Below are 23,094 nucleotides of genomic sequence, written 5' to 3'. Positions count from 1 at the left end.
CACAGCTAGGATGCAAATCCAGGTGTTTGGATCCAAAGCCTGCACCCATACCTATCCTGTTATTCTGCCTCCTTGCAGGCTTTTCATCCACAATTTATACTCTTAATCTTTATTAATTTATCTCCAAAACATTTATTAGACACTGCATGTTAGGCAAAGGCACAGGGATTGAAAAGACAAAGAGACACAAACTCTGCCCACAAGAAGGTAACAGCCTATTAAGCAAGATAATCATAGAAATATGAATTATAATGCAATGTGAAACATCCAAAAATAGAAGCACATTTGTACCAAGTACAGCTTTAAGATTTAAAACTGATTTAAACTATTGTGTGTTGTTAAAAAAAAAAAAAACAGTAATACTCTTTCTCAGTAATTAACTTTCCTGAAACTCATTATGATAAATGCTAGTAGGATAAAGTGAGAGCTTGGTTTAGGCCAAAACAAAGAAAGAAAAGAAGGAACTGGTATTGCACAATAGCCACTTGGATATTACCCCTTCCTCATGCAAAATCTTTCCTAAAAATTTTGGGAAGAAATGCAGAATCCCTTCCCCTTCTCTAAACATTTCCCCACTTGGGCATTAGTTTGCTTAAAAATGCATTAGGATAAGTTCAAAAGGGTTTTCTTGTAACTAATTAGATATGAACACTCTTGTCAAGAGGGATGCAGGAGCATGGAACCAATGTTTCCATCCCAATGAGAAGGAAAAACTATATCCAGCCTGCTTTACATGAGAGCCTGAGACAGCCATCTGTTACAGAAGAATTTCTCCTCATAATATGCCTTCTCATTTTCCTGGAAAAGAGACACCAAATGGCAAACTGCAGTGGGAAAAGCATTAGTGAAAAATGTGAAGGAAAGAATTCACATTTAAAAAAATTTTTTTAATATTTTTATTTAAGATAGAGATTGTGTGTGCACACATGCAAGAGGGGCAGAGGAGAGAGAGAGAGAGAGAGAGAGAGAGAGAATCCCAAACAGGCTCCATGCTGCTGGCACTGAGCCAGACACAAGGCTTTATTCCATGATCCTGGGATCATGACTTGAACCGAAATCAAGAGTTGGATGCTCAACAAAATGAGCCACCCAGGTGCCCCAAGAACTCACATCTTTAATATATCAGGAGCCTAGTAAACATTTATATCTTTGACCCAAAAATCCTACCTTTCAGAATACACCCAAAGGCAACAGTGAAGAATTCAGACTATGGTTTTTATACAAAGATATTCATGACAGCATTAATTTTAAGAAAAGACAAAAGGAAATAAATAAAATGTCCAAGAGCTAAAGAATAGTCATGTGAATTCTGGGCAGCCAATAAAAATATATATGCATAGGAACACAAAGAAAATGGAAGGAAAATATATCAGATAGCTCTAAAATAATCATTTCAGTATGGAGAAAATACAAGAACTACTATTTATTTTTATGTTAAAATTTTATATATGTATATGTGACAGATGTATATGCATCTGTCACATATACATATATATGCATTTCCTAACTGATAGGAAAGTTTGCTTCCAAAACCGTTTATTTCCTCACTGATAGGAGGAAAGACTCTTTAGAGACAGTTCCTCCTATATAATCTGCAATTACGGTGTGTTGGACTTTACGAGCTCTCTCTAATGTGCCCTAACTCAAAAATAGCTAAATGGTGTATGAAATCCATGAGCACACATTCCAGTGGTAAAATATTAAAACAGCCAGGCAAGCATGACTAAGACTTTAAATTAAATCCTGTGATTATAGGACTTGATCTCTATATTGATTTGTGAAGGCTGATCACACCTAAGATTTATTCTAGGTGATGAACATGTTTTTTCTCACGTTTCTCACACATCATTCATAACTTGTATTTAAGACCAAATTCCTGAGATCTTTAAATAAGTTAAACCAATTAAACCTGATCATTATCCTTATCATTATTATGCCAGATGGTCAGCAAAGACTGAACACACACTAAAGTAAACAAATGAAGGCTCTATTTTTGTCCATGATTCTCAAGTGAAAGCTTGGCTTGGGGCACCTGGGTGGCTCAGTAGGTTAAGCATCTGACTCTTGGTTTCAGCTCAGGTCATGATTTCATGATTCATGGGATGGAGCTTTCAGCACAGATCCTGCTTGGGATTCTCTCTCTCCCTCTCTCTCACCCCTCCCCTGTGCTCTCTCGCTCACTCTCTCTCTCACACACACAATAAATAAATCAACTTATAAAAATACAAAAAAAAGAAAGCTTGGTTTAAATTCTCCCAGGAACTTGAAGAGAAAAAATGAGGATAATACCAATATATATAAATATATACCGCTGATAGAAACGATAACCATGATCCCATTTATTGCACCAGGATAACACCAATGATAACAACAGATCCCACTTATTACATGCTCACCATGTGCCAGACACTATTCCAGGTGCTAAGTGTGTGACACGGCCTTCCCATTTAAACTTCACTGTGGCCTTATGAGGTTATTTGATAGATGAGTAAACTGAGGCTAAGAAGGGCCAAGTGCTGAGCCCAAGATCACTTACCTAGAAGAGCAATGGAGCCAGGACCTGACCCACACAGTCAGAGCCCTGCTTTCACTCTCTAGATGCCCAGACCCAGGGACACATGGGACTAGCCTGGGGCACTTCTCTGGTCCAAAGGGAATGCAGACTTAGGACATCAAGACTGAGTAAGAACCAAGCTTAGTGTCAAGTTTAGGAACCAACTTATCTTACTTATTTGTTCCTTTATATGTGTACAATAAAAAATCTCAGGTGAATGTCTAAAAAACTCCATTAAGTATAAACTAAGGGACAAAAAAGCTGCTTGTTTGTGTCATTGTTTAATTGGCAGCATTATATTCTCTTAGTGTTACATTAAATAATGATATACCTCACAGGCACTAGTGTCTTAAAAGATTACATTACCTCTTAGAGTATTGCTCAGAGAGGTACCGAGTTTACAACGTATCAGAACGTTAAACTCTGCACTCCAAGAGGACTCTATTCACCTGAGTTTCCAAAGAGCCAGTCCAAAAGTCATTGACCCAAAGATTAAAAGTGACCATCTAGAGCAGATCTGCTGCCATGGCACAGCTTCTCCACTGAAGCCTGTGCCCAGCTTCCATCTCCCTACTGACCCCAGATAGTTTCTGTCTCCCCCCTGCTCCCCACCTGAATGTCTGCCCCTACAGGTGCCTCAGCACAAACCCATTCCAAACCCTTCTTACTGATCTCACTCACACGCTTCACGCCTGTGCTCACAGCTTAGCGGTGGGCGCCCCACCCTCCCAGTAGTCCAAACTGGTGAGTCAGGCATCCGAAAGTCTTCTCTCTCCTTCGTTCTGGCCACAAATCCTGTGGCTTCTGTCTCCTCCTATTGCTTCATCCTCTTTGCTCCGTGTGAGTGTCTGGGTGACAGGTTTTCCATAGCTCTTGCTTCAGCAGTTTCCATTTGTCACCTGACTGGGTCTCCCCGCCTCCAGCCTCTCTGAGAAGCAAGATGCCTTCAAACCACTGGGACAGTCATAGATCTGTGCCCAAGATGGAACTCACCCTCTTTGCTGTTTAAACCCCTTCAAGGTCTCCACTATCTACAAGTCAAAGCCAAGCCTCCTGGGGAGCACAGTCCTTCTGTATCTCTGCCTTGGCCCTGTCAGCTCCCATCTTTTTGCATACCCGTCCAGCCCTTAGGCTTCTAGAATAAGAATACATACTCTCCCCAGCATAAAGTACATATTAAGCAAATATTTTTTGAGTCAATGGGAAAATAAATGAAGGGACTAACAAATGACTTGCTGGGATACTTTAGAGAAAAAAGAAGGAATCTTGTAACATCACATTTTACGCTCGGCGGCACCAACATCTGTGTTTTCCTCCCACGAAACCCATTCCTCCCACCCTTCCGCTTTTGAGTCTTGTACCCACCCATAATGAGCACCTTCACATACCTCGTTGATCTCATTTATTTCTTGCCACTGTGTTAGCAGCACCCGGACCACAGGACTGTGACCATGCTTTGCTGCAAGGTGCAGGGCAGTATTTCCCTCCTGCAACGGAGACAAACTCACCATAGAGTCCGCTGCACCGAGCAACACGACCTTCCCACAGTCAGGGCTGCAGTGGGGTGTCTGAGGGGTTTCATTTTGGTTAAAACTGTGGTCAGGAGTGTAGGCCACGTTAGCCACAGTTTCAAGTGAAATTTATAAGTTTTTAAAGCTTCATTTTTTTCCTATCATGCATTATTTATTGTTTTACCTTTTTCATTTAAATCTTTCTTCCATTAGAAATGTATCTTGATGCATAGTGCTAAACAGGGAAAAATCTTTTGAAAACTATTTTCAATTCTCCTGTGGCATTTTCTTATGCTATCCCCTTTATTCAGTCAATTCCTCTAATCTGTTAGTTCCGATTCATTTTTATTTATTTATTTTAATGTAGTTTATTGTCAAGTTGGCTTCCATATAACACGCAGTGAAAAGACATAGTTGTTCCAACAAGTGGGAAAACACCATCTATGGCCCTTGTTCTACCTTTACTGCTAATCTGCTAGCAAACGGTGAAACAATAAAAAGCAATCCATATAACCTATGTGAGGGTAAACTGGTGAAAAATTTCTGCGAGATAATTTTAGCAATGCATACCAAAAGATTCAATGTGTAGACTTTTGAAACCACAATTCCATGTGTACATGTAAATTTCTCCTACAAATATAATCAAAGATGTGAATATAGATATGGGTGTCTATCAGGGTTTCCCTCCCCAGTCAGGTAAGACTGAGTCTCCAGCAGACCTCAGGGGAGAAAGAGAGGACCCTGGAACTGACAGTGGAAAAATCCACACAGTCTGTTGACTTCACAAACACTTATTGGGTGAAAATTGGCAATCTGGATGATCCACTGCCAAAGTGGGTTCATTTCATCTGGATTTTCCATTATTGTGACTGTAGTAATAAGTGAACACGTCTATTCCTGACCAAAATGTCATCGCCAAATCTATATACCAGCTGTCACCCACCCCCCCACCTTTCTCTCATTCTCCACAAAGAAATAAAAGACCAACTCACCGTGTCTTTTTCTGAAGTATGTAGATTAAGGAAGATAAATTTTTCTATCATTTCAGTGTGGCCCCTCTCAGCTGCCCAAAGAAATGGTTTTCTTCCTTTCTGAAAATAAATCACAAACTTCCAGTGTTTATTATACATTTATTGAACAAGCAAGACAACAGAGAGAGAGAGACAGAGCACAAGCAGTGGAGAGGCAGAAAGAGAGGGAGATACAGAATCCAAAGCAGGCTCCAGGCTGCTGTCAGCACAGAGCCCGACATGGGGTTTGAACTCATGAACTGTGAGATCATGACCTGAGCTGAAGTCAGACACTTAACTGACTGAGCCACTCAGGCACACCATCTAACTCCAAATATTTTAAAAGAGGAAAAGGTAGTGGCAGAGGTGAGGGGTGGGGACCCAAAATGGAGGCAGAAATATTTTCTTTATTTAAAGACAACACTCATGAGGGTACATGGGCAGTTTAGTCAGTTAAGTATCATACCCTTGATTTTTACTCGGGTCATGATCCCAGGGTTTGTGGGATCAAGCCCCACATGAGGCTCCGTGCTGACAACATGAAGCCTGCTTGGGATTCTCTCTCTCTCTCTCTCTCTCTCAATCTGTCCCTCCCCTGCTCACATGTGTTCTCTCTCTCTCTCAAAATAAATAAACTTTAGTAAAAAAAGAAAACACAAATTGGTGTTTCTTGGCGTGCTATTCACCAAAAGCTTAGCAAAAATGTTTGAAATGTGAAAAACAAGATATAAGCCTCTTTATAAGAAGGTTCCTGAATCTGGGGTTTGTTATCTGATCTCCTGCTAATGCAAGGTAATGTAAAGATCATGGAGACTGGTAACTTGAGATGATAGCACACGATTCCCCCATAACTGGGGAAAAAAGGAAAAATGTTGAAACAATAAATGGCAAAACAAAATGTCCACGAGGATCAGCCCTATGGACCTCTGCATTCACACATATATGGAAGTTGGAGAAACCAAATGGTGCCAAAAAGTTCACCTCATTCATTATTCTTGAGCCAGACCTGTTGGCCAGTGAGACCTACATCCTCAAGATACTATGCTAAGAGGTCTGGCTCTCATTGTCATTCTCATAAAGTCACTCGGGAAGGGCAAAGAGAAGGAACGGTGAATACTTGGGCCCCCAGTTTTCTGACAGCAAGTTGGACACCTAACAGAAGAGAATTTAGTCTTGAGCCATTAACAACACTTTGGAAATGACAGACCAAAAATCACCAAGTCTCGCTTATTCAAATATCTGCAAATAGTGACAACAGAGAAAGGTTCATGTAAAAAAAAAAAATGACAAGATGTGAGAGACATAATTATACACTACATGAAAACATTTAGTCACATAGCCTTACAGATTATTCACTCATTTACTCCACAGTAAATGAGCATCTACGAATACGCCAGATATTGTGCTCAGCAATAGAGTGGCCAGGATGAAAGATATACTGCCCCATCCTCAAGAAGCTCAGAGTCCAACAGGGAAAATGGACACATGAGCAAGTAATGATAATGAAATACAGTAACTGAGCCCCGGTGACATGGAGAGGTATGTAACCCAGTATGAGTGTGTGTTTGTGGGTGGGGAGACAGGTGACAAGAAATGGGGGAAGAAACTATTTTAAGTTCACTAATGCACTGAATAGGAGAAAGAGCACTGGTGAGGTTTCCTGCCCATCTTTTCTTCTGGAGAAACTGGCTCATTTTTGTGGGTCTATTAATTATAGGCTCCTGCCTCTTCCAAAGTGTATCCCCTGGTCACACTGTTTGGTTCAGGGATGGTCACACACCAAGCCAGACCAATCAGGGTCAACTGTGGGATATTTTTCTGGTGCATTCTATTTGTGCTCTAGAGTCAGCAGCTAAACCATCAGCAATCCTCTCTGTTACCTGAGGATGACAATTTGCCTAAGAATAAAGCCAGCACAGTGGAGAGCAGAGCTGGAAAATGGAAAAAGAGACAAGGGCCCTGCTGACATCATTTGCGCTGCTGGACTCAGACATACCTAAAATTACCTGTGCCTGAAGTGTTTAACTGAATGTGTCAATAAATTCCTTTTATTTTCCCTTTAACTAGTTGGAGTTGAGCTTCTGTCACCCCTCGATAGCAGACCTTCCTTAAAGCATCTGCCCTATCTCAAAGAATTATGAGAGTGACTTCAACGCCCACCAGAGGGGATTTTTGGCTTCAACTAAACATTTCAGAATCACAGAATTATCACAGGCCACATCTGACACCACTTTACTCTGAAGATGTAGAACACAAACCACAGCTGGCCAGGGTCAGCCCTTCCTCTTCATACCATGTCCCTACACAGCTGTCCAGGAGCTGCTGCCTTTGCCGCCACCCACCCCACCCCACCCCACCCGCCCCAGGAGACAGTTCTGTTGCAAGGTGACAAATCTACATTGGGCAGGCATTGGGGCCACCCTGTCTAGAAGGTTGGTGTCCCACAGGAACAAATACCTCTTGTAACAACTCCTCAAGCATAGCTTCCAGATCCCCTCAAGGGACATGCTCTGTTCGTTACACAAGTCATTACACTCAGAGATGCCTAAACCCCAAGTATAGCTTCCTCCTCTGGTGTTCATAGTGCATCTGCAGTTCCTCCAAGTCCAGATGCAATATGCCAATTAGGGATCATTTTTATCATAAACACTGCTTATCTTGTTTGCAGGGACACAGAGCTAGAAAGTTAACTAATGTTTAAATTCTCAGGCAGAAGCAAAAGGGGTCTTATTAGCCCTTTACCCACAGAGACCATAAATAATACACGAGGGTGTTGTGTCCCAGAGTAGACATTTGCTGCTTTTAGGTCTATGTTTCTTCTAGTCACAGCAGTTTCATTTTCCTTTTGAGAACTTTGCCACTTATACACATACCATTTATCCCTGCAGTGCTGTCAAGTGCCAGGCTTTACCTGCCCCATGAAAGGATCACTTTAACCCATGCTGGTCACAGTGATTGGGCAGATGATTCAAGCAGGGCCAAAGACAGTTGTTTCTGAGATTGATATATGCACATTTATTTTATTTCTTTCTGAAGTTTATTTATTTATTTTGAGAGAGAGTATGCACACATGCATGCACAGACAGGAGATGGGCAAAGAGAGAGAGGGAGAGAAAGAATCCCAAGCAGGCTCCATGCTGTCAGCACTGAGCCAGATGTGGGTCTTGAACTCTCGAACTGTGAGATCATGACTTGAGCTGAAATCAAGAGACGGATGCTTAAATGACTGAGCCACTCAGGCACCCTATCTTTGATCATTTAATGAGAGGAATTTTCTTTCTTAGGAATAAAAATCCATAAGAATATCCCTAAGAATATCTTTAAACTGCGAGCAGCCATCTTTCCCACCATGTGGAGAGTATATCTACCAATAATACCAACAGAGACAATTGAGAGTTGGAGAGGAAACAAACAAACAAAAAAGTGCTGGATCCAGCCATGTCTGAAGCCATTCAGATACACTGTCAAACCTTTTAGTTAGGAATAAATAAATTACTTCTATTGCTTAATCTAGATTAAAATGTTTTTTTATCCCTCATAGCAGAAAGAAGTCTAAAGAATACATATTTAGCAGTTTGGGAACAAATACTACTAGAAGTACCAGGGATCTGTTCAACTTTAAAAAGGCCTTACTCTTACCCTTGGTTGCTACAAAGACTTGCATTTCTGCATGGCTAAACAAAGTGACAGAGGACCCATCCACAAAGGAAGCCTAGTCTGGTAAGAACTGGGAGATTATCACAGATGAAATATTTTTCCTCACCAAGAAAACAGCTATTGCTTTCAACTTTGGATGCCCTTTAAAAATGCGATTATCAAGGGAAAAAGTGAAAGTGAAATTACACAAAACAAGGGCATTTAAAGTAATTTTATAAATTTATCCAAAGGCAGCATAAAGAAAGATGAAGTGACAGTAAGATGAGATCAATTCTCTCATCTTAGTACATTATTAGGAAAAACAAGAACTTCAAAAATATATGGGTTTTTTTCCTGTTTAAATATTGTTTCTTATCATATCTCACTTCATTTTTTACCCATCCAATCCTTCTGAAAAGATGTTCAAGTTGGCCTGTATGCAGTGCAGCCTCACAGGACTCCTGCCCATCTGGAAGGCAGGGAGATTTTCCAGCCAGGGCCGTGCGTGGAACAGAGGTGTCAGAGCCGCAGGCTGCAGACCAATCACGATGCCTCCCCAGCTCAGGATGCCAATTCTCTTCCCTAATTAATGAGAATGAGGGGCTAGAATTCCTGTTACCTTTTTCCTTCACTAACACAACATCTATCTAACCTAACATGTTTTAATTCAATGCATTTAAATTCTTTGCATGTAAACAAGTCTGAGCAGATGTAATTGTTTATTTGAAATTATTTTTCACAGCACCAGGTTAGCTATCGGTTAAACTTCCAACTTCGGCTCAGGTCATGATCTCATGGTCCCTAAGTTCAAGTCCCACGTCGGGCTCTGCATGAACAGCTCAGAGCCTGGAGCCTGCTTTGGATTTTGTGTCTCCCTCTCCCTCTTCACCGCCCCCCCCCCCCCCCCGCCCCCAGGCCATGCTCGTTCTCTCTCTTTCTCTCAAAAACTAAACAAACATTAAAATTTTTTTTTTCCAAATTCTTTTTCATTTTGAAGTTTACTACCAGGGTTACCAAATTTGACAAGTTACCAAATTCAACAAAAATTTCATAAACAGCCATTCAATAGGCATCCAAAGTCCAAACTGACTATTCTTTCCCACAGGGATCCCACAGGTGGTGTCCCGGAGAACCTCTGGGCGGAGGCCAGCACAAAGCACAGCCCAGAACAAAGCCCCCCAGTGCCATGGCATCCCTCCTTATCTTGGGACCCTCAAAACAGAATCCCAGCATAAAGAGAAATCCAGAAGATTCCTTAATAACTGGAGATTTGAGAGGAGAAAAAGAAGTTTCTGTGAAGTGAAAAGTACTCAAGGAATAGTGTGTTAAATATGTAGTCATGGAACTTGGGTGGGTAGGAGGAGCTCTCTCCTTGCACAACGGAACCCATAAATATCGACCTCGGGTCCATATAAGAAACTATATCTTCCCAAATCCCCTCATGCTCATTTTCCCAACACTCCAAAATGGGAAGCTTCTTTTCCGTCTTACCTCTAAAGACTTCTTATAAAGATTCATTTGAACCAATGGAAGTTCTCATAAGCGTGTAGCCAAAACCAACCTTACATTTTACCACCAAACTCTTGGATTCAACAACTATTCACATACTCTAAGGACAGTCTTTTCTGTCCTGCTCCACTTCAAACATTTTAATTTGAGTACTTATTTTTGATTACTAGATGGAAGCTCACATGTAGATTCAAAATATCTACACTACTTTACCCGAAACTTCTCCTGGTTACTCTAATCTCTCTTCCCTGGGGAGGACACATGATTTCCAAAGCTATGGAGCTGAAAGAAAACTCAAAATATTTTCAGTGTCTTCCATCTCTCCCATGCTCACCCACTCTCCTGGGCCTAGTTAAATCCCTTTTATTAATAAAGACCGCCTCCCTACAAGGCTTTCCTTGTTAGCTTTTGGAGTTCCCTTTTGGGCTAGAGAAAAGAATCTTACTAATGCCAATCAGGTAAACAGGCTCTCAATCACTTTCTGCCGATAAGAAAGTAGGCAAGAAGGCCAGCTATGAGAGTGAAGCAGTTTTTTTCTATCAAATGCATTCAACAAGTTCCATTGTACTTTTAAGTAAACACAGATGGAAAATCCAATGATGAATTAACAGACCCTGATCCCAGTTCACACTGGATTTTGCCAACATCCTTGAATCCCACTCAACAGATCTCAGAAAAAGAATAGAAGATTTTGTCATTTGCACTCCACCTAGGTCTCTTCAGAACTAAAATTGGACTCAGAGATTCCTTTCTCCCTAATGAGCCAGTGGAGTATTTATTTACTCATTCCTCATTTGTCTCTGAATCCATCTTAATTTTAAGATCTCTCATTTGGGGGGCATCCGGGTGAATCAGTCAGCTGAGCATCCGACTTTGGCTCAGGTCATGATCTCACAGTTCGTGGGTTCGAGCCCTGCACTGGGCTCTGAGCTGAGATCTCAGAACCTGGAGTACTTGGATTCTGTGTCTCCCTCTCTCACTGCCCATCCCCCGTGCTCACTCACTCACTCTCTCTCTCTCTCAAAAATGAATAAGCATTAAAAAAAAAATCTCTCAATTGGACATGTGGTTCTGCACAGTCTGCTGCCAGGGCTCCGCAGTCTTTTTCCTACCAGACAGAGGAGGAGGAAGAGGGGTGGGACAGGACAACCCCAGAGGCAGCTACAGAGGTGGTGGACAAGAAGGCTGCTGGCCAGCAGAAATTCCAGAAGTGGTGAAGGCTCCCCGCAAACTTGCTTTGGTCTTTGAGTTTCTTCAGCCTATTTGATCCACACACTGCTGTCTCCTGTGAAAGCAGCTGGAGCCACCGAAAAGGAAGACCGTCATGTGTCCCATAGATAACAAATATCTGCTAAATGGAATTGAGTGGAATTCATTCACAGGTCACATCCCTACTTAGCATCCATCAAACCAGAATGATCTAACATCCTCACTGTGACACCATATGCTGTTTGACTATGATTATCTTTTTGAGGAAATCACATTAGGGACTTGCCCTATGATACTGTTATAACAACTGCATTTAGTGAGCACTTTCTACCAGGCTCTTTGCTAAGTGCTTTATAGTCATTAACTCATTTAAATATTCCAATGGTGGCTGTTCCAATATTGCTACATAAGAATGGCTGAGGAGTGGTGTCTGATTGGAAAGGGCTGGTGGAACGGTTTATAATGAAGTTCAACAGCATAGGCATTTTTCACATAAAATTGAGGAAATGTCAATAGTCTATATCAAACCATAGAGGTATTGCCTCCCAATTATCCCTCGTAGATACTGAGGCTTTCAACAGTTGGAGAACTTGCTTAAAGCTGTATAACTAATACATGCCCAGACCACAGCCTCCAAGCTGTCTGCCTCCAAGCTGTCAATGTATAGATGCTCAGTCATACTCAGGAAGTAAAAGAAATTTATAGACTTCATTTGAAGAAATAGTTGTTATCATTGTTTTTAAGACTGAGGTCAGGAAAGACTGTAAACTTTTTTTAAAAGTAGTGAAATGAGGTGAGTATTACTGATTAATTTATGGAGAGACTTTTATGGAGAGTAATGTTGTAGGCAGGGTGAAAAAGAAGTCCCATTTGAAATCAAAATGTCAATCTCACAAGGTATACTCCCTTATGACAAAGGCCTAGAAGGAGATATTCCAGGAAAAAGACAGTTCGTGACACAGAGTGAATGCCCACAGTCATCTGAGAAGGGAGACAGAGCAGCATGGTGACTTAAGGTCAGTCAGACCTGTATTCAAACCCGCTCTCACTTTCCAATTCTGGGATATGGATGAGGTATTCAGACTCTCTGAACCTCAAATTCATCACCTTTAAAAATAAGAAAATCCGGGGTGCCTGGGTGGCTCAGCCAGTTAAGTGTCTGACCTTGGCTCAGGTCATGATCTCACAGTTCATGGGTTCGATCCCCATGTTGGGCTCTGTGCTGACAGCTCAGAGCCTAGAGCCTGCTTCAGATGCTGTGTCTCCCTCTCTCTCTGTCCCTCCCCTGTTTGTTCGCCCTTTCTTTCTTTCTTTTTCTTTCTTTCTTTCTTTCTTTCTTTCTTTCTTTCTTTCTTTCTTTCTTTCTTTCTTTCTCTCCTTCTCTCTCTCTCTCTCTCTCTCTCTCAAAAATAAACATCAAAAAAATAAAAATAAGCAAAATCCTTCTGTATAGGATTATTATGGGAATTAACAGGAGAATTCATTCATTTAGCAATGATTTGTTAAACCATATACACCAAGCCCTGGACCTCTCAATGAAATAATGTATGTAAATAGCTTTCCTCTGTACCTAGCACACCAATAAATACTCAATAGGTGGTAGCTGTTATTATTATATATCTCTATTTGAAAACAAAATTAATGTAGACAAATACAGTAAAACTGCATTATATTCCATGGTTCATTATTACGTAGACTTGGGTCAAATACACTCCAAAAAGGCCAAGCATAATGAAGTAAAATGAAAGCATACATTCCAAATACAAAACAGGGTGGATACTGTCTACACCCAATCAGGATGAGGGTGTAAAGAGGGAAAAAGGAACTTGGCTGCTTCCTCAATACTTCTCGCCCTCTCCACACGCAGATGCCAAGGTCACCACCATCGCCAGCACTTCTCATCTGTTCTGTCGTCTGCCAGAGTGATGGAGGAGCCGGGCACAGGGCCAGGTCCATCTGTGATGGCTGCTTTGACAGCTCCAGTGGGAGTGGGAAGAGAGAGGAATGTGGTGGAGGTGTACATGGGACCTGTCCTATCCCAGCAAACATACCTCATCAGGCTGGTTCAGGTCCTTCAAGTGTAGATCTTGAATGAGGTACTCTACGATGCGTACATTATTGTTCTGAGCTGCAAAGTGGAGGGCATTCATTCCATCCTGAGGAGAGCCAAGGTGGGGGACATAAATACACAATGATCTTAAGACTCCCACAACCCACACTGGTACAGTGAGGACTATCATACCTACCTGATTCTTGGCTCTCTGGTCTGCTCCAGCTCTAACCAGCATGAGCATGATCTCAAGACTTCCAGACCAGGCTGCAAGGTGAATTACTGTCAAGCCGTGCTTCCCCAAGAAGAGAAAAGAAAAGTACCTATCACTTGGACAAGCCACAACACCTATTTCAGTCAACGAAGACCAAGTTAATACTGAACTGTTGCAAATGAAGAAATAGGGAGAAATTTTAATATTCATCAAATGTGATATTTCAATTCTATGGGGGAAAAGAATACATTTTAAATGGTGCAGGGACAAGTGGTTCTCCACAGGGAAGAAAATAAAATTAAATCCTGTATCATATCATACACATAAAAAAGCACACAAAAAGCATATATATTCGAATAAAATCTAGTCTGTAAGACACAATGTCCTGATCTACAAGTTACAAAAGGAAAGACTCACGATAAAGTCAATAAACAGATTTTTCAAAATGTATCTTAATAAAGTTAAGTGGTTACTTTCTCTACTGTTAACAAATCAAGAAGGAAAAGGCAATTAAACCAATTGAAAAAGTGTACCCAAAAAAGGTGCTCCGCGTATAGGAGGATTAGGAGGAACTTAACAGAGGACCATGGGGGAGAAGAAGGGGGGAAATAGTGGGGGAGAGGGAGAGAGGCAAACCATGAGAGACTCTTGAATGCTGAGAACAAACTGAGGACTGATGGGTGTCGGGGGGGGGGGGGGGAGATGGGCATGGAGGAGGGCACTTGTGGGGATGAGCACTGGGTGTTATATGGAAACCAACTTGGCAATAAACTATTTGTAAAAAACTAAATAAGTAAATAAACATTAAAAAAAAGAAAAAAAAAGGTGCTCTCGTAAGCTATTAGTGGAAATGAACCATTATGGTTTCAGCAATTCAACAACATCTACTGAAATTTTAAATTCAACGAGAAATTCCATTACTGGTAATCTATCCCTTGAAAATGAGTTTTAGGATGTAATGTTATGTAAACAAAGATATTAATTATAACCTTTAAAAATGAGAGCAAAGGTAAATGTCCATCAATATAGGAATGCTGAATACATTAGGGAACAGTCAACCCACATCATGCAGCCATTAAAAATAATGAGTTAGAGGGGCACCTGGGTGGCTGAGTGGGTTAAACATTTGACTTCTGATTTCAGTTCAGGTCATGATCTCAGGTTTGTGAGACTGAGCCCCACATTGGACTCAGGGCAAAGGGAGCCTCCTTTGCATTTTCTCTCTCTTTCTCTTTCCCTCTTTCTCTCAAAAAAATGATAAACATTTAAAAAAAGGTGGGTACATAGGTAGACAGATGCTCAATACCTATGTGGATATGATTAGGAGCATGAGGAAAAGTATAGAAAGAAACACACATACTCTGGATTGTTAAATGTAGTCACTGAAAAAGGGGTAGGTACACAAAAAAGAAAAAATGGAAAAGATTGAAATTATAAAAAGAATTCTATTATATATACCTTATATGAAATATTTTCTCTATATAAAATTATATAAGTGCACATGTGCATGAAATAGACTATCGGAGACTTGATCAGGACCTACTGACCTTTAGGGATGCTATAGGAAGTTTGACTCATATCCTGAATGAGCAGGAGAAAAATGTGAAAGAAAATAGCTAACAGTTAACACTGACTGTCTCAGTCAGATAAATGATTAGTATCCAAAATCTATAAAGAACTTATCAAACTCAACACCCAAAAAACAAATAATCCAGTGAAGAAATGGGCAAACGGCATGAACATGCATGTTCATCCAGATGACATCCAGATGGCTAAGAGACACATGAAAAGATGCTCAACATCACTCATCATTAGGGAAATATAAATCAAAACTTCAATGAGATACCACCTCAAACCTGTCAGAATGGCTAAAATTAATAACTCAGGGAACAACAGATGTTGGCGAGGATGTGGAAAAAGAGGAACACTTGGACTGCTGGTAGGAATGTAAACTGGTGCAGTCACTCTAGAAAACAGTATGGAATTTCTTGAAAAATTAACAATGGAACTACCCGACGACCCAGCAATTACACCACTAGGTATTTATCCAAAGGATACAAAAACGCTGATTCAAAGGGGCACATGCACCCTGATGTTTAAAGCAGCACTATCAGCAATAGCCAAATTATGGAATTATGGTCTCTCTCTCTCTCTCTCTCTCTCACACACACACACACACACACATATGTATACTGGAATACTACACAGCAGTCAAAAAGAATAAAATCTTGCCATTTGCAACAAAGTGGATGGAACTAGAATGTATTATGCTAAGCAAAGTAAGTCAGAAAAAGAGAAATATGTGATTTCACTCATATGTGGAATTTAAGAAACACAACAGTTGAACATAGGGAGAAAGAAGGAAAAATAAGATAAAAACAGAGAGGGAAGCAAACCATAAGAACCGCTCTAAATACAGAGAAAAAACTGAGGGTTGCTGGAGGAGAGTTGGGTGGGGAAAGGGGCTAAATGGGTGATGGGCATTAAGGAGGGCACTTGTTGGGATGAGCAGTGGGTGTTGTATATAAGTGATGAATTAATAAATTCTATTCCTGAAACCATTATTACACTATATGTTAAGTAACTTGGATTTAAATAGAACTTTAAAAATTAAAAATAGGGGCGCCTGGGTGGCTTAGTCGGTTGAGCATCCGACTTTCGCTTAGGTCATGATCTTGCGGTTCGTGGGTTCGAGCCCCGCGTCGGGCTCTGTGCTGACTGCCAGCTCAGAGCCTGGAGCCTATTTCGGAGTCTGTGTCTCCCTCTCTCTCTGAGCCTCCCCTGTTCACGCTGTCTCTCTCTCTCTCCTAGAAATAAAAAAAATAAAAAAAAATTAAAAATAAACAAATACATGGGAAAAATAAAAATAAAAGTTCCATTTAAAACCAAACCAAAAATACTTAAAAATTGGCTGTCTCAGGAAGGTAGAATTGGAGGGTGCTGAAGTAGGAAAACTAGGACCTGCATTCTAGGCCCCAGGTTAGAGAAGTAATAGAGAACAAACATTATGAGCATGATATGTAAAATCAGAAGAAACGGACCTCCAATTCTGACTCTTGTACTTCAAGTGCTCTGATCTAGTTAATGCTCACTTTCAGGTTCCTTATCTGTAAATTCATGTGTCGGCTTTTCTGTTTCCTTTTATCCCTGGCAAAAAAAATCACCCATTACTGTGTTAAAGTGCCTTCCAAAAATAAGCCTTCTCAGCACATCTTATCTGCATCTCCTAATCGACTGTGTTTGTAACCCAGGAAACCAGTTTGCTAGATGTATACAATATGACTAAATAAACAAGGAATGAGGGTCTGTGGGGACACTTCCATTTCTAAACTGTGTAAGCCTTTTGGCATTTCTTTTGGCTGCCCCAGAAATTACATTAATGTATTCTCTTCTTCTCAAGAAAGTACAAGCGTGGAGAAGTGAAAAAAGAGGTCCCGAATTATTGAAGTGTAACTCTAACTTAGTGGTTCTCAACTGGAGGGGGGGCAGAATTTTGCCCCCAGGGGATACTTGGAGATGTTTGGAGATACCTTTGATTGCCATGGCTGAGGGGAGATATTGGCATTTCGTAGGTAGAAGCCAGAGATACTACAAAACATCCTATAATCCTAAACAGCCCCCCACAACAAAAAAACCACCTGGCCAAAATGGCATAGTGCCACTATTGATAAGTCTTGCTTTAAATGTACCTACTCTATAAAATTTACATTTCAGCTGTCACACTATCTGGTGAGTTAGTCTATTTAAATATTTGTAATTCCAGTACGAAGAAAATGCTTACCAATTTCTGCACTCTTTTTCCCAAGGAACAATGATGTACAATAACTAGTCGAGGTTCCTCAAAAAATGTGCCCTGAATACAATTTCACTCCTTAATTACCTTTCACTGCAAACCCATGCTCTATATTCATTAATACTAAATCCATTTTCATGTATGATCAAAAAAGAGGTCAGAAATATTTTTTATAGAGGAGAAATCACGTTTTGATAGGAGCTCTTTTTTTTTTCTTCTTCTAAGAGTTCATGCCTAATTTCAAAGCAGGCAACACTCAAATATTTCAAACACTAATCATAAAATCCAAGAGTCAAGAATTCAAACTGCCATCAACAGGAACGTCTGTGGCCGTAAATTCCAAGTAGAATCATTCCTCAGAGGCAAAGAATCACTGCTCACAGATGTAAATTTCTCCATAGAAAAGTTCATAAAACTATGTCTTATGATATGAAACTGACATGCCTAGGGCAGTGTGTGTGCATGTGTCATGTATTACACTCACACTTAAACAGAATGCTCTGTAAAGTGCAAACGGCTCACAGTCAGTGACAACCTGTGCTTATCACCAGTCTGGTTGTGAGAAGGTCAATAACTTCCCCTTGGGAATACTTGCACAGGAGGAGCTTCCCAGAGATAAGCAGCTCTGAGAGAGGATGCCTGTCATTATCCCCCAAGTACCGCCTCCACTCGGGAGTTTTTGTTCACTTCTGGAGTAAGATCCTCCATTTATCAGGTGTGCCTGTTCCCAAGATTCAGAGATGTCACCCACTTTGAACCTGGAACTCTTAGCATCTGATCATGCATCTGATCTTTAGCTTGCAATGCCCTGATTGATACTCACACCTTATAGTCTCAGTCCTTGCTCCCTTAATAGACTGTACACCCTTCACAGCAGGGACTGTCTGTATTGCCAATGCTTCTGGACATAATCACCTGGGGATCTTCTTAAATCAGATTCTGATTCAGGATGTCAGGGGTGGGGTCCAATGCTGCATTTCAAGCTCCCAGGAGGGACCAGTGTATTTGGTCCTAAGATTACATTTAGAATAATAAGAACTTATATGGTGTTGAATCCCCAGTAGTTGGCATTGAGACTTAACCACAGAAGGCAATGAATAAATATTCATGGGGAAGGGATTTGATTTTTGGCTCTTTGCAAACAGGTGTTAGAGCTTAGGAGACACATCTGCCAAGTCAAACTCAGAGGTGATCACACAGATAAAGAGACTGCCAGGCTTGACCAAACATTATTTTGAATTATAAAAATAATTTTATTAGTTATGTAGCAATACCACTGTGAAAACTTAGTGAAACTTTCAAGGTGGACTACAGAGATACATCAGGAATACACACACACCCTCTTGGCCAAATTACAAAAAGCTGATGTTAGCTCCCAAATGTATGTTTGGAAAAGCCTCAAAGGGAATAAGTTGGTAACATCTCCATCATTTCAGGAACAAGTGACTTATACTCTGATAGAAAGCAGTGGTGTATTTAATATATTAGAAACATGGTGATCCTCAGACATGCTTTTTAAAGGAAAGATGCTATCAACCAGGACAATGGATGTGTAAGTGTTTACTGTACAATTCCTTCCCCTTCTATAATACGTTAAAGATTTGGGTTATGGTCCTGGGTAGGACGGAGTAACTATATTGCACCCAGTCTCTCTCACCAAATGTGACTAAACCCTCCAGATAGAATGCAGGGCACAGCTCTTTGAGGACTCTGGGAAGCAAATAATAGCAGGTAAATTGGGGGAGTAAACGAAAACTCAAAATATAAACAATGAGGGTTTCCTGATTTGTTTCATTTTGTTTTTGTTTTCCTTTCACACCTTCCAGCTTGAACTCAAGGCAGTGCAAGTCACAGAAGTGTGCCCTGGGTACACACAGAAAAAGTGCCAAGAAAAACCCTCTTTCTGGTCTAAGGAGCAGAAGGGGACCCCACAAGACAGAGAGTAGGGGAAATACTGTTTCTTTTTTCTGTTCTGGCTCCACTGCAGGCAAGCCTCACTCCCAAAGCTGGAACTGTGTGATAGAAGGGTAGCAGTAGCAGTGACTGGGAAAGCACTTAATACTGACCAAGAAACTGTGGTCAGAAGAGCAGGTAGCGTGTGGAACCATGTTGTTTGTCTTCCTCCCTTCATCCCAAAGGCAGACCTGATTGTGGGAAGCACACACAACAGAGCTGGGAGGACACCAGGGAAAGGGGACGAGGGGCCCTGGAGCTGGGACAAGTTGGGATGATGATTCTGAAGAGGTAGAAGCTCAAGAAAGTGGGCCCATCAAGTTGTGTGTCTGGCCTCACCCTGGCCTGTACATGGACCTGACCCTACGCAGCATGCCAAAGGCCTGGAATGGTGAACTATGGGGCAGACCACTGCCCAGGTCTCAGACTGGGCCCTGGATGGTACATATGTGGTACAGGTCCAAACAGCTCTGCAAAAGTATGAAAACTCAAGTGACACTGGTGTCAAATGGTGAAGAAATGGGTCCTCCATTAAAAAAAAACATCTTTTTTTAAAGATTTTATTTTTAAGTAATCTCTCCACCCAGTGTGGAGCTCGAACTCACAACCCTGAGCTCAAGAGTCCACCAACAAAGCCAGCCAGCCGCCCTAAAATGGACAACAGATCTAAATGTAAAACACACAGCTATAAAAATTTTGGAAGAAAAATATGAGAAAATCTTCATGACCTTAAGTTAGGCAAGTCATTCTTAGTCATTTTTCAAATATTGGTAAATTGTACTTCATCGAAATTAAAAACCTTTGCTCTGTGAAAAGTGTGGGAAAATATTTGCACATCACGTATCTAACAAAGGACTTGTACCAGAATATATAAAGAACCCTCAAAACTGAACAGTAAGAAAGCAAACAACCCAATTTTAACAATATATTCAAACGACTTGAATAGACACATAACGAAAGAAAATATGCATGGTAAATAACACAAGAAAGATGTTCACTATCTTTAGCCATTGAAACCACAATGTGATGTCAATACAAATTTGCCAAATGCAAATTAAAACTAAAACCACAATGTGATGCCAATACATATTTATTAGAAAGGCTAACATTAAGGAGGGGCACCTGGGTGGCTCAAGTTGGTTAAGTGTCTGACTCTTGATTTTGGCTCAGGTCTTGATCTTTAGTTGGAGCCCTGCATTGAGCTCTGTGCTGACAGTGCAAAGCCTGCTTGGGATTCTCTCTCTCCCTCTCTCTCTGTCATTTCCCCACATGCTTTGTCTCTGTCTCCCTCAAATACAAATAAACATAAAAAAAGAAAGTCTAACATTAAGGAAAAAATGAAAATGCCAAGTGCTGACGAGGATGTGGAACAAATGGAATTCTGCTATGTTGCTGGTAGGAATAAAAGGTACAGACAATAAAAAACAGTCTGGCAGCTTCTTGTATACGGCTTACTATATGAATATGACCCAGTAATCTCACTCCTGGAGATTTATACTGGAGGACTGAAAACGTTAGCCTACATAAAACCTGCACATGAATGTTGATAGCAACTTTGTTTTGTTGTTGTTTGTGAAAAAAATTTATATTTAGATTCAGACAGATGGACTCAATTTAGATGATTCCAATTTTGTTGGCAACATCTAAAGCATCATAGTCAAAAGCCAGTGGAACATATGCTTTCTTCTCTCTATTGGACCTGATCAGGGTGTTGATCTTGGTCATGTCAATGTGGTAGAGCTTCTTCACAGCCTGTTTGATCTGGTGCTTGTTGGCCTTGAATCCACAATGAATACAAGTGTGTTGTCTTCTATTTCCTTCATGGCTGCCTCAGTACTCAGGGGAACTAGATGATGGCACAGTAGTTAAGCTTGTTGTTCCTGGGGCGGTCTTTCAAGGATATTTGTGTGGCTTTCGGAGATGCAGTGTCTTAGGCCATCAGAAGGTAGGTGGCATGCGGAAATTCTTTTTTGTGTGTGACTGTGGAAGTCTTTCCGCATCACTTTTTTGGTTTTCAGAAGGCTGCAGCTTTGGGAGGGGCAGGGGCTTCCTTCTTTGCCTTTGGCGCCATCTTCATGAAAGCGAGAGCAGCTTTATTTGCAATAGTCAAAAACTGGTAACAGTTTCTTCAATGGGTGAAGGCATGAACAAATTGTGATACATCTGTATACTGGAATAGTAGTCAGCAATAAAAAAGGAGGAACCATTTTTTTTTCTTAGTTTATTGTCAAGTTGGTTTCCATATAACACCCAGTGCTCATCCCAACAAGTGCCCTCCTCCATGCCCATCCCCCTTCCTCCCCCCCACACCCATCAGTCCTCAGTTTGTTCTCAGCATACAAGAGTCTCTCATGGTTTGCCTCCCTCCCTCTCCCCCCCTTATCCCCCCTTCTTCTCCCCCATGGTCCTCCGTTAAGTTCCTCCTAATCCTCCTATACGTGCAAACATATGATAGCTGTCCTTCTCTTCCTGACTTATTTCACTCTGCATAACACCCTCAAGTTCCATCCATGTTGCTACACATGGCCAGATTTCATTGTTTCTCATTGCCATGGAGTATTCCATCGTATAGATGAACCACATCTTCTTGATCCATTCGTCTGTTGATGGACACTTAGGCTCTTTCCATGTTTTGGCTATTGTTGAAAGTGCTGCTGTGAACATTGGGGTACATGTGCCCCTATGCATCAGCACTCCTGTATCCCTTGGGTAAATTCCTAGCAGTGCTATTGCTGAGTCATAGGGGAGTCTTATTGTTAATTTTTTGAGGAACCTCCACACTGTTTTCCAGAGGGGCTGCACCAGTTTACATTCCCACCAACAGGGTAGGAGGGTGCCGATTTCTCCACATCCTCGCAGCATCTAGAGTCAAAAAAGGAGGAACTATTGATACACACAACACGAATGAACCTCAGAAAGATTTTGCTGAGTGAAAGAAGCCAGTGTCAGAATGTTATATACTAAATGATATAATTTATATGAAATTCTCAAAAAGGCAAAATTATAGAGATGGAGAAGAGATCAGTGGTTGCCAGGGTAAGGGAGAGTTTGGGTACAAAGAGGCAGCATGAGGACATTTTATGGGTGATGCAACTGCTCTGTATGTTGATTATAGTAGTGATTACACGTATTAAAATTCATAGAACTGTACACCAAAAAGAAAGTTAATTGTATAGTCAATTTAAAAATTAAAATAAAAATTCACTGTATCGAGGTTTCAATGTCTAAATAAAAATAGATGCTTGGCAATCTGGTTTATTACCAAATCATCTTTTGCAGATTAACTAACACTGCAAAATAACCAATTCCAGACCCAACACAACACATTCCTTAAGTACCATAACCATAATGCAACTTATTACCCTCACACAATTGGAGTGCTTTCAATGCCAATTTTTAATAAGGGGTACTTCTTCATTCTGATTCTGTTACATATCAATCAGCTTGCCCATCAACATCAGACTAATAAAACAGAGAAGGATGTGCCCCACTGGTAAATCAAAGAGAAACTTTTATCACTATCAAGTCTAGACCATGTCTATGCCAACAAAACCAACAAGATGATGTGACTTCATTCATTCATCTTCCAAAGATTTGCCAAGCACATATTAAACCCAGGCCCCGTGAGAATAAAGGTAAACTAAGTGCTGAGTTT

At 40.8% G+C, this 23,094-nt stretch overlaps 1 protein-coding gene across 1 annotated transcript in view; it reads right to left on the bottom strand.

Annotated features, from left to right (window-relative positions):
* The window catches only part of ANKDD1B (ankyrin repeat and death domain containing 1B), a 62,143-nt gene that overhangs the window by 24,942 nt on the left and 14,107 nt on the right, over positions 1 to 23,094 (bottom strand). Inside the window, exons 4-7 of the mRNA XM_039245559.1 lie at positions 13,676 to 13,774; positions 13,481 to 13,585; positions 5,058 to 5,156; positions 3,943 to 4,041 (exon numbers count right to left, since the gene is read on the bottom strand). Coding sequence (XP_039101490.1) covers positions 3,943 to 4,041; positions 5,058 to 5,156; positions 13,481 to 13,585; positions 13,676 to 13,774 — 402 coding nt within the window. The remainder of the gene's footprint in view (positions 1 to 3,942; positions 4,042 to 5,057; positions 5,157 to 13,480; positions 13,586 to 13,675; positions 13,775 to 23,094) is intronic.

Source organism: Hyaena hyaena, unplaced genomic scaffold (genome assembly GCF_003009895.1).
Source record: "Hyaena hyaena isolate Hyena2069 unplaced genomic scaffold, ASM300989v1 scaffold_260, whole genome shotgun sequence".
Classification (NCBI taxonomy): domain Eukaryota; kingdom Metazoa; phylum Chordata; class Mammalia; order Carnivora; family Hyaenidae; genus Hyaena; species Hyaena hyaena.
Note: the sequence above shows the minus strand (reverse complement) of the source record. Positions and strands in the feature narration are given on the sequence as shown.